The sequence below is a fragment of the Miscanthus floridulus genome, chromosome 5, assembly GCF_019320115.1.
Source record: "Miscanthus floridulus cultivar M001 chromosome 5, ASM1932011v1, whole genome shotgun sequence".
NCBI classification, from domain to species: Eukaryota; Viridiplantae; Streptophyta; class Magnoliopsida; order Poales; family Poaceae; genus Miscanthus; species Miscanthus floridulus.
In genome coordinates this window covers 129,013,888-129,025,095 of record NC_089584.1, presented here as the reverse complement: position 1 = coordinate 129,025,095, position 11,208 = coordinate 129,013,888, and the positions used below count along the sequence as shown (strand labels likewise).

The following is an 11,208-nucleotide window of genomic DNA, read 5'->3' as shown; positions in this document are numbered from 1 at the left end:
TCATCTAGTGGAAGAAGAAAAAGGAGTTGAAAAAGGCTTCGGCTAGAGTGACCTTCGTGGTCCTCTAGAGCCAGCCTTCGCTGGGTCACTCGTAGCCCTTTCAACGGAGAGTAGGACTCGACGGAGTCTGAACTTCGGTAAAAGCAAATACTGTGTCTTAGATCTCTCTTTACATTTGGTATTTGTGATCCTTGTGTGTTGTTTGAACCTGTCAACAGGTTACCAATAGTGGTCTGGAACTTGTTTGAAAAAGAGAAATCAATCGGAGCAAGTTGAGAGCTGGCCGGGCATACCCGATACCGGACGTGTCCGGTATTTGGTCCCTGCGCTGAATTTGTATACTTGCTGCTCTAACTTGTATGTTGCAGGGTTGTATCTTCTAGACTTATTCTATATACCTTGTATTATCTGATTGGCTAACTCTTGAGGGTTTATTTCTCTGATTTAGAACACTAATCATTTCTGTATTTTTAAGGGTTAAATTTTTAGAAATGCCTGTTCAGACATCCTCGGTCCTTTCACGGTGTAAACACGCGGCTCGGCGAGGTGGTGGCGAACGGTGAAGCAACCGCTGGCAGCCTAGTCAACGGCCTGCACAGGCGGTAGCGCGAGGCGGCGTCCCCATCCCGTCTGCGAGGCACATGCGGCAGCCGCGAGGCGGACGCGCTCCCGCTCCACGTCCAAGGACGGAGCAGGCAATGTCATCAGCTCTGGCGGCCTCTAGTCTGTATCACGGCGGCCGACGCATCGGACATGGAGCCATGGATGAGGCGACGATGATGGCGAGGCATGCCACGACTTCACCGGCGTCATGCTCCTCAACACCGGCGTCATGCGACACGAGCGCCTCTGCAGGCGCCGCCTCCTCACGTGCCTCGTGCTCCACCTTCTTGAACAAATAGAGCAGGGGAGCGCCGGACGGTGCCCGATTCCGGTGTCCTTTTGGACGAGATGGTCACCGAGGGCTACGACCTCTAGGGCACGTTCAACTGGACTGACCACCTGCCGTTGATGGCGCTGCACCCGGACATCCTAGCGAAGGCCCAGGCGGAGCTGGACGCGGTCGTGAAGGAAACGCTGCACATGCACCCTCCGAGCGCTTCCAGAGTTCCAGGGCGGCGTAGATGGAGGAGTGTGTGTGGTGACTGGCGAGCTGCAGCAGCCTCGGCCTGAACGCACCGTGGACGAGCGCCTTCGTCGCATGCGCGCAACAGAAGGCGCCGGCTCTCTGCTCCTCCTCTGAGCCCAGCACGGTGGCTCTCTGCTCGCCGGGTTGGGTGCCGCTGGGGAGCGCCGCATGTTGCCGCGCCGCGGCTGCACGCTCCCGTGCATGCGGACTGCCATGTCCGAGCTGCTATTGCCGCTGCCCTGGCTGCGCAACCACGTGCCGCGTCCGTGAGCGCACGCACGGAGGTCCGCTGCCGGCGTCCGGGTCGCCCGCGCCTGGCCGTCTCTGCTGCTGCCGCCGCCATCGCTCGCATGCCACCGCGCCCGCGCAGTCCCACCCGTGCAAGCCAACTCAGGCCCAACCAAGCACGCCTCCATCCTTCCCCACACCCGCGCGCACTTGCCGCACCCCACCCACATCCGGGAGAAACACCGGAGCGCCGCTGGCGTCGGGCTGCGGCCACGCTCACCACCTCCTCCCGCAGATGGCCCATTGCGGCCTCTCCCTCGTGCAGCCTGGGCTAGGGCCAGTCCCCCACGGGGCCTACGCACCCCGCCGGCCGGCCGTTCGCCGCCGCGGCCTCAACGCCCACCACCGCGTGCCTAGCGAACACCACCGTCGCCCTCCGTTCCCCTTCCTCTCTCTCTCTGTTACACGGGCCCAGACCTGAAACAACGTTCTCCAAATGCGTGAGGTTTTTTTTTTGAGAAGTTGTCACGGCCCAGCGTCCAGCTGCCTATGTGGCATGGCCACCTCATATGCTAGTGCTGGCGTGGCGAGTTTTGGACGGTTGGTGTACGCCAACATTAGATTAGGGATCTAGATGGCCGTTTTTTTTTTCAGTTCGAGGATTTAGATGGGAGTGCCTCAAAAGTTTAAAGACTCAGGGTGCATTTTACTCTTATATCTTTATATTTTTTATATATACGTATATCCCTAATAATAACGACGACGTTGGCTCAATCAAATGAATGGTGCCGCGCCCTGTCTTTCTAGTTATTATTTAGGTCGGCCAAACCTTCTAACAATACATATGTGTATATTTTCGTGCAATTATATTGATGCGGAGAGATAGGGAGTCGTTGAAGAGTGGGTTATTTAATCTTGCCAAAAAAAAAGATCAAGTTTGGAAATGTGTTTTGAAAACTCTTGTACATGCTCTATTAGGTTTTAGATGCAGGGGCCAAAAGTGCTGCCTGTCCGGGCTTCAATCCAAACACAAAACAGCTCTATGCTACGTACATTTTCGTCTTTTGCCTTCCATTGCAATCTTTCTTTCTGTTCTGCTCTCACATATGCTTCCTTTGTCAATATAATCTTTCTTTCTGTTTCACCGTAGGTTGGACTGATTGGATCCAGTACGATGTTCAGAAGTTTGCTTCAGTTACATATGCTTTCTTATCTCCTCTATCTGCTTCGTTGAATATGTGGTTTTTGTTATTCGTCGTCTTCTTCTTTTGCGAAAATGTTGTTCGTCTTCTGACAGATAAGAAAATGATGTCATAGATTTAGCTCTAGTTTATCCTGATCGCTCGGATACTAGTACATGAAGATTGAAGAAGAAAAAAATCTCGAACAAGAAACAAACATTGTAGAGCGATAGGACATCGAGTCATCAACCGGAGACGCCAGCTCCTGTTTTTACATCGATGATGACGTAATGTGGTGGTAGAAATAAATATCTGCTAGATATACAAAGAGAATTGCTTACTTAATAAGATGAAAAATGTTGTTCCACTCAAATGAAAAAAAAATATATAAACAGACTCACTGACAGACAGACTTTGATAGAGACGGCAATGAGATATTTCAGGGGACGCAAAGATCAAACAAGTAGCCAGTATGTTTCTCAAGTACAAGGTTTGATCAGATGCGCACATAGATGAAAGGCAAAAGAAAAAACAAGAAGGAACAGATACAAGAAAGACGCCACAGCATCTGCGCGCACAGAACCCCCAGAGAACTCTACCGGTACTTCCTCGACGACGAGTTCATGAACCTGATGCACTCCTCCACCGCTTCGCTCTTGTGCGAGTCATCGACGACCACCGGTGGCGCGGACTGCTGCTGCCGCCTACTGCTATGCCTCGCCGGCGTGCAATCCGGTGAAGCAGCAGTGGCAGCAGCTGCTTTCTTGGTCGCCGACGACGAGGACCGAAACGCCCTGACGATGCTTACCCTCGCTCGCCTGTAGAACCGCGCGGCCGTCCACCGCGCGGTCCGCAGCAGGCGAGAGCCGCAGGCGCCCCGCACTTGCCGAGGCCGGTCCCGGTCCGACGTCGCCCTCCGGCCGGATCTGGACGCCAGGGAGAGCATGGGCGTGCCGGCGCCGATCTCAGCTGGGCTGATCCTTGTGCACTCGCTCCCTTTCCTCGTCATCTCGCCGGTCGGATGCCTGACGCAACCCCAATATAGTGCGTGCGCGTACCACGGGGACAGCCTAGTCGCCTACGCGCGACACGTTTTATACGGCAAGGGTTAGTGCCTGTGCCTCTCGGTCTCACTCAGCTCAAAGGAAAAAAGCAAGCGGACTACTGCAAGTATGTGACAAGAGCATGAAAGGCACTGCAAGCTAGAGCAGAAAAAAGAAGGATCTGTCTACTCAACGACAGGTAGTTTTAGCCCTTCTCATCAACTGAATTTTTGCCATGCACTTATACTGTCGTATAACTATATTTATATCGTCTTATTACTATATTTACAATGACTGTTTTGGTGTAATTTATTAAACAGAGTGTTGTAATTTGAAGATAATACAAATATATGTCAATTTTTTCAGACAAATTTACAACTTATTTCTATGGAATACAAATATCAGAGAAGATATATCAAATTATTCACAAATTATTCAAAATTTTCAGAACAAGTTATAAATTTTAAACAAATTCCAGTGGGACCCACACTCCCCACCCTTATCCCTTCCCTTCCGGCCTTCCTTGAGCCGCAACCATTGCCGCACCCCGCGCTCGATCTCCGCGTCGCTGGCCCCCGGCCTCGTGCCGCGCCCGCCGGGGCCGCCCTCACCCTCCTCGTCGCCGGCCGCTAGCCCCGCGCCGCCCCCGCCATGGCCGGAGCAGCGAGCTCCGAGGCCGGCCGCGCCGTCAGCCCGAGCCATCCGCGCTCATCCGATGGCCAAAACAGTCGGTTGACAGAGGCTCCCAAATCAACCGGTTGCCTATCAATTCTGAAAAAGAAACAAAGGGAGACTGAGACACAAGGCACTGAAAGAAAAGGCTGGTCTAATTGACCGCTATGGTGGCATCGATCGGATCAGAGAAGCGATGAGCAGACTACAGAGTGATGGTTCATCGATTCAATATGACCAGGAACCCGCCAAGGCTTGCAGCTTTAAAGCAGGAGAGGCAGAGCCCAGAGGCCAGAGCAACAGGAGACGAGACGAGGCCCCGATCCCGACGTGTGGGTTGGTGCCCCAGGGGCGGTATATTCTTGTTGCCTTGCGCCGGTGGTGGTGGCCGGAGAATATTTCCAGTGGAAGCGAGCAAGCAGATCTTGCAAAGGATCCAAGCCTAACCGAGGCTGGAGACGGAAAAGTAAAGCAGAGCGAGAGGCGGGAAGGCCGGAAGGTAGAACATGACTGTCAGACTAAGAGGCCGAGCTCGCAGTTCTTTTGAGGCTGGCCGCGCAAGCCGAGCCGTGCTGAGGCTGAGCGCTGAGCCGTTTTCAGGGACAGGTCGCACAAGGCGACGCGACGGGGAGACATGGAATTGACGGGCCGGGGCGCGGCGGTGCTCGCGGAAGGGGACACCGGACACGGTGGGGGCTGCCCCGGCGTGCGCGCTGCCCGAGGCATGACGACACGTGTTATGTTCATTTGGCTGATAAGTCATGTCTGAAAGTATCGTTGACTGATTTATAGTGAAAAAAAATATTGTTCGTCGATTAAAAAAAAAGTAGTACATATGAGCCGGCTAACGAGCCGAGCGCAGGGCTATGGGACGCGACGTGTGCGGCATGGACGATGCGGCGCGCGGGCACCAATCATTGAGCATTTCGGGGGGGACGTTTTCTCGGGAATGTGGGTGGGCTGCTGAATCGCTGCCCGATCGAGCGCTGGGGCGACAGACGACTGCGCCGGCTGTGCAGGTCGCGGGCAGTCGCAGTCGCAGTGCTGCAGTACGGCAGGGGCGCCGGCGTTCCTGCCGTCGTCTTTTGCGCGCGCGCACTACTTTTTCCTTTGGTTTCTCTGGCTCCGGATACCGATTGTTCGCTTCGAGTTCCGACTCCGAACAGGTTCGGCCTCGCCCTCCCGCCTTGGAAACTGGGAGCTTGGCGGTTTTGTCTTTTATTCACAACTGTCTTTGACTGCATCTCGGACATTGCATGAGAGAATGGATCACGATGCATAATCTGGCTCGGATGTTTGTTTGTTTTTACCAAAACACACTATACTCATACAAGCTTACGGACACACATCTAACCCTGTGAGTATCATCAACAGGCAGTCAAGCACTATCGTAGCTGTAAATGCAAGCACTAGTGCTTAGTCATGCTATTCTCAATCTGTTATTTTGGGACAACTCTATATTTGCTGCAACTCTTTGTGGTTCTCTCACTCGTTCCGTGGTCAATTTCATGATGCATGACATGACTCGGTGCTTTGCAGTCAAAATTGGTAGCCCCGTGCTGAATACGTCCGTGTACCGGTGGTTTAGCCGTCCTGGTTTCGTGCTTAGCCGTCCTGGTTTCGTGTTTGTTTTGGGTCGGTTTTAATGTCACATTCGTGATGTATTCAAACTTGATCCCGGGATACATGCCTCTCACCCTATAAATATAAAAGAGTACGGTCAATTGAGGATATCCTCTCAATCGACCAAAACCTACATGTTTACTATTTTTTTTCTCCAAACCCTAAACACTTTTCCAACCGTAATTTCTATTCTCTCTTCGTCTCTACGACAACTTGAGTCGTTCTAAGTCGCATTACTGACCTTACAACAACTCTAAGTGCACTAATCCCAACAGGGTCCCTCTCGGACTAGTGTTCAAAGGTTTTACAGCAGAGGATTTATCGATCTGCAATCCGCACATTCGCCTAGTGCTCTAGTGTGTGGCCACCTTTTGCGCCAACATACTTCAGTGGGGAAGAAATTAATGAAATTTACTATAATGGCCGAATAGAAAGGGTGATTTGATGGATCCAACAAATCCCAAAAACATTGTTAAGACTACGACCGATGAACAACTTCATGAGGAGATCCACAAGACGTTGGAGGAGAGGGCCAGGGCCCAAGCAACTATGGATCCTTGTTATCATGAGAGATTGCAGTAAACTCCAACATTTCCTTCTTCTTAGTTGCGCCATCATGATTTACTGAAGTAAACAAGCAAGGCATGGTGATCACGCGGTGATAAAGTTACACTGTTGTAACACATGTAATCTAAACAAAACATAATAAAATTTACTCTGCAGCAGTACAAATGTACAATATGTAACCTCTTATATATTCTTCGGATCACCTATCTAATTGACCCAAGACAAAAAAAAAAAGGTTAAAATAACACCTTCTACAGAGGGAGCACGTTCATTTATCATAGACACGGACAAGAAAATTAGGGCTCGTTTGGTTAGTCCAGATCTCCCTGACCATCGTTCCAGCTGATCAAAGACTATAAATTAAGCAACCGAATGAGGCCTTGGATCGGTCTTTGAGCTCGACGATGCAGGTTGGTGATGCACCCGCCGGTCTACCATCGTGTGAGTCGTCCTGGAATTTGCGTTTTATTGCGCGGCCGTGTTTTCGAGCGTCAACCACGTGCTCATCGCCGTGGCGACGTCGTGTTGAGCGCCGGAAACAATATCTCTAGGTCGTGCTACGTGTAGTCTGCCATTACACTAGGAAAGAAAAGCAAAGCATGTGGAAGAAGACGGGGGGGGGGCGCGGGGGGTCCAACCTCCTGGACATTTTACTATGGGTTGGCTATTAGGTGACCCGTGGGCCGTGGCCATTAACATCTGAAAGCTAGTGGCCCCTAAGGCGCGTATTGACGTGTTTTTTTTTTTTTGTTTCATGGGCTGGGCCAGCATCAGCAACACAGCAGATTCGGTACCCAACGGTCGATGGGCTAGCAAAGTGACCATCTTGAGATGCGAGATGGACAACATTGACCTCACTTGCGTGCTGTACTGCTGGTGCTGTGAAGTTTTGTCATTGACGGCAGACAACATAGAGAGAATTTACAATTGCTTCATATATGCTTCAGTCGTGTCGTTAAGAGGATTTACAACTGTGAACGTATAGCTTAGCTGGATTTTTTTTATGAAATAGATTTTTATGGTTTTTTTATGAAATAGATTTTTATGGCGAAATATGTCTATCTAGATTTTAAGTCCTCGATTTGACGTAGGTGCTTGCATTTTTCTGGATTTATTCTCAAAACTTAATGGTGTCATTCTTTTAGCGGCAAGCAACGTGTTGATAGAGAGGCGTCTGTGGTGACTTCATCAATCTTAAAATTGTTAGTCTAACACAGTCTTTCTGAGATGATCATGCGGACAAGATATATGCGTGTACATTCATAGGGTGTGAGTGTGCATGCATATAAACGACCATATGCGTTTGTAAGGATCAATTGGAGTAGTTTGTGCCTTATAAAAAACTAAATTGGGGTAGCTTGTGCCATTACTCTCTGCATTCTAAATTGTAGCTCGGCATTGAAGATACACTAAGTGACCAATGCCATATTGTGGAATCCTACAAACTGCCTAACCTTAGACTTAGATTCTAGGGTAAATTCTATTTTTCAACCTCCAATTTGAATGTAAGACCAATTTTCATTCTTACCCTACCAAATTGAGTACGGAACACCCTTCAACTGTTAAAACTAAATAAATTTACTTCTCTGGTTGGTTCCAAATATGGCATTCTAATTTCTGAAGATAATAGAAATATGATCTAGTCTCTAAAAATATAATTGATTTATTTTTAATTAGACAAATATAAAACAAACACCTTTTTTATTAAAATGTTATCTATCTATTGATGATCTATTTAGGGTTATGAAGATCACACTTATTTTTGTTTCTATTGTTTTATTGCTCTTAGTCATGCTCATTATTTATTTAAATTGTTGTTTGCATTGTATTAGACCTGAATATATACAAAGAGGATCTGACATTTTATGAGTACATAGAAAGATGTGGAATATGAAACAAGCATCACAGAAACCATGCTCTACCACATGTATAGATCCTATTTAGTCATTACATGGATAGAATTTTACTTTTATGTTGATTGCTTGATTACGTTATAAGTTTCAAACAAGGGAGAATATGATGCAATCAACTAGTGATGTGATAAATGTAGAGTGTATAAAGCAATAACTTACATAAATAACTGGTGTGGCTTCAAGCGATGAAGCACTAGTAATATGAACAAATAGGACCTAGATAACTCTAAATATAGCACCAACAGATATATAGCATTTTTTTGAAAAAAATACTACTTTCACGTTTTTCTAATCTAAAATAAATAGTTATGAATTTTACATATTAAAATAATCTTTGATATTTTAGAAAACATAAAGCTGTTTTCATAGTTTTGGGTTGAAAATTGAACTGCCGTGCAAGTTTAAGGTTGGCAAATGACATTACTAGATCCTGTGAACTTGTGGATCAATATTCAGCTTCTGCCCTAGATTGTGATATACTACCGCGGCACCAATAACAATAAGGTGCAATTCTGGGTTTGTATTGAGTTAACCTTCGTTGATTTTATTTTTGGATGGAGTATATAGCTTTTAACAATCTACAAGGTAGCTTTCACGATCTGATGAACTATTCAGCACTGCCAACATTTTCAGAAACTTGTTTGTAACTCTTGCTACACGGTTCATATTCTCCCCGCTGTTGCATCGCTTGCAGGCTGAGTCATTTCCAAATTCCAAGTACTACTAGTAGTTGCTAACTAACACGATTACGCGCAGCACTCCGAAAAAGCGAGACAGATACAATGTCTTGGCACCAACTAGCTAGTAGGAGTACTCACTATACTCCCCAAAGGCAAGGACGTTCTTGGCACCAACTAGCTAGTAGGAGTACTCACTATACTCCCCAAAGGCAAGGACGACCGAGCAATCCAACAGCAGCGCTGACGCCGCCCGATGGCATGTCACGACGGCCCGCACGCACGGCACCGGTACATCACAACAGATGCGACGGGCACGACACGTACTGCATGAACTCGGCGTCGCGGAGCAGCGCCGCCATGGTTTCCGGGGGCAGGCACACCTCGATGTCCACGCTGCCGTCCCCGGCGCGTCCCGGGAACGCCGACATCTTGCCGTCGAATTTGTTGGCGCGCCCGCTCCGCACCGCGAGGGGCCGGCCCCACCCGAAGTCGTTGCCCTCGTACATCGGGAACCGGTTCGAGCTCCCCATCGTGATCACCGCGCCGTCGGGGTTGCCCAGAGGGAAGCACCGGGGTTCGGCCTGCCACGCCGCCGCCGCGCGCCGGATCGTGCCGTCGCCGTACGCCGCGAGGCTCTCGTTCAGCTTGCCCGCGGCCCAGCGTAGATCGCTGCGAGCCAGCTCCGACACCGTCGCCATCGTCACAGCGCTCTGGATGGCGTTGCCAAAGTAGACAGGTGAGATGGCCGGCTGCAGCCGGTGCCGGCAGTTCACCGCCATTCGGAACGTCGTCGTCGCGTCGGGCGCCAGGCGTTTCCGGGCACGCGTCACCGCGAGCCATATCTGCGCGCACAGCGACTGGAACGACGAGATCTCCCCGCGCACTTGGGGATTCTTGGGGTCATGCGCCATCTTGCCGTAAACCTCGGCGTCCTGGCCACCGCTCGGACGACGGTTGGCTATTGCTTTCAGCTCGCGAATTGCATCAGCGCTGAAGTGGAAGACGCGCTCACGGAGAGGCGCGCCCACATCGAAGGTCACCGACGGGCCGACGCCGCCGGGGAAGCGGAGGACGGCAGTGGACTCGCCAAAGAAGTTTCGGCGGAAGTCCGGCACCTTGGGTGACTCGCCGCGGCAGATGGCCGCCCAGGTGTTGAAGAATTGCCAAAAGGAGGTACCGTCCACGACGGCGTGGTTGGCGACGATGCCGATAAAGACGGCGCCGTCACCGAGCACGGTGACCTGGAACGACGTGAGCGGGCGACGGTGGCCTTCGTAGCTCACGGTCCGGTCCATGGGGAACAAGTCCTTTGTCAGCTTGGTGGGCACGTCGGCGTCAGGGACGAGAAAGTCGTCAAGTGACAGGCCGGGTGCGACGGCGTGGAGGAAATCCACGCCCGCGTCGTTGCAGCGGATGACGATGCGGTCGTCGGGCAGCGTGACGAGGCGGCCGGCGAGGGCCGGGACGACGGCGAGCGCCCGCGACAGCGACGACAGGAGCAGCGACACGAGCGAGGGCATGGGCAGGGCGGGGGCCGGGAAGAAGAGCCCCTTCTGGATGTAGTGGCACGACAGCATGGGCAGGTCGGAGACGGACAGCGTGAGGTCACCGATCGCCGACGCGGCGTCCGGGCGAACGTGCTGCCTCGACACGACGGTGATGCCCGAGGGCGGCGCGTCCAGGCAGGCGGCGGCGGCGGCCTGCAGTTTGGGTGCCATAATGGCGGACGCGGCCGGGACGGCGTCCAGAATGGGCATGGTGGAGATCATCTGAGCCATGTGTTGGATTGCCTGGCGCTGCACCACCGGCCGCTTGCTCTGCTGATGAAGCAGTAGCGGTGGCAGTGGAGTGGAGTAGATAGACCGTGTGCGTGCGTGTGTGGGTGAGCGCTGTGCGATACGGCCAAAGAGGTGGTTTGGGCAGTGCCGCCTTTGCTGTGAACACGAACAACCTTGGGCAGTTTATATAGGGGTGATCGGTTGCACGCGAGAAGCCATCCCGAGCCCCATCCCGGCACCGCTCGGTGTATTTGACCGTGTTTGGATGTCTGTCTCATATTTTTTTTAACTCCGCCTTATTTATTTTCATCGCTTCATCCCGCATGGATTCGTTTTCTCGATTCCCATTTCTCTCGTGATGCAGGACGATGCGATGCACCCATGATACAGAGAC

General features: G+C 51.1%; 2 protein-coding genes across 2 annotated transcripts; both read right to left on the bottom strand.

Moving 5' to 3' along the window:
• Nucleotides 1-2,881: 2,881 nt before the first annotated feature.
• On the bottom strand, nucleotides 2,882-3,808 carry LOC136453561 (josephin-like protein). The gene has a single exon (XM_066454122.1). The coding sequence runs from the start codon at nucleotides 3,545-3,547 to the stop codon at nucleotides 3,134-3,136; it is 414 nt and encodes a 137-aa protein (XP_066310219.1). The 5' UTR covers nucleotides 3,548-3,808; the 3' UTR covers nucleotides 2,882-3,133.
• A 5,151-nt stretch (nucleotides 3,809-8,959) lies between these two features.
• LOC136450747 (uncharacterized acetyltransferase At3g50280-like) lies at nucleotides 8,960-10,984 on the bottom strand. The gene has a single exon (XM_066451340.1). It carries the CDS (start codon nucleotides 10,812-10,814, stop codon nucleotides 9,330-9,332), a length of 1,485 nt encoding a protein of 494 aa, XP_066307437.1. The 5' UTR covers nucleotides 10,815-10,984; the 3' UTR covers nucleotides 8,960-9,329.
• Between the last annotated feature and the right edge of the window lie 224 nt (nucleotides 10,985-11,208).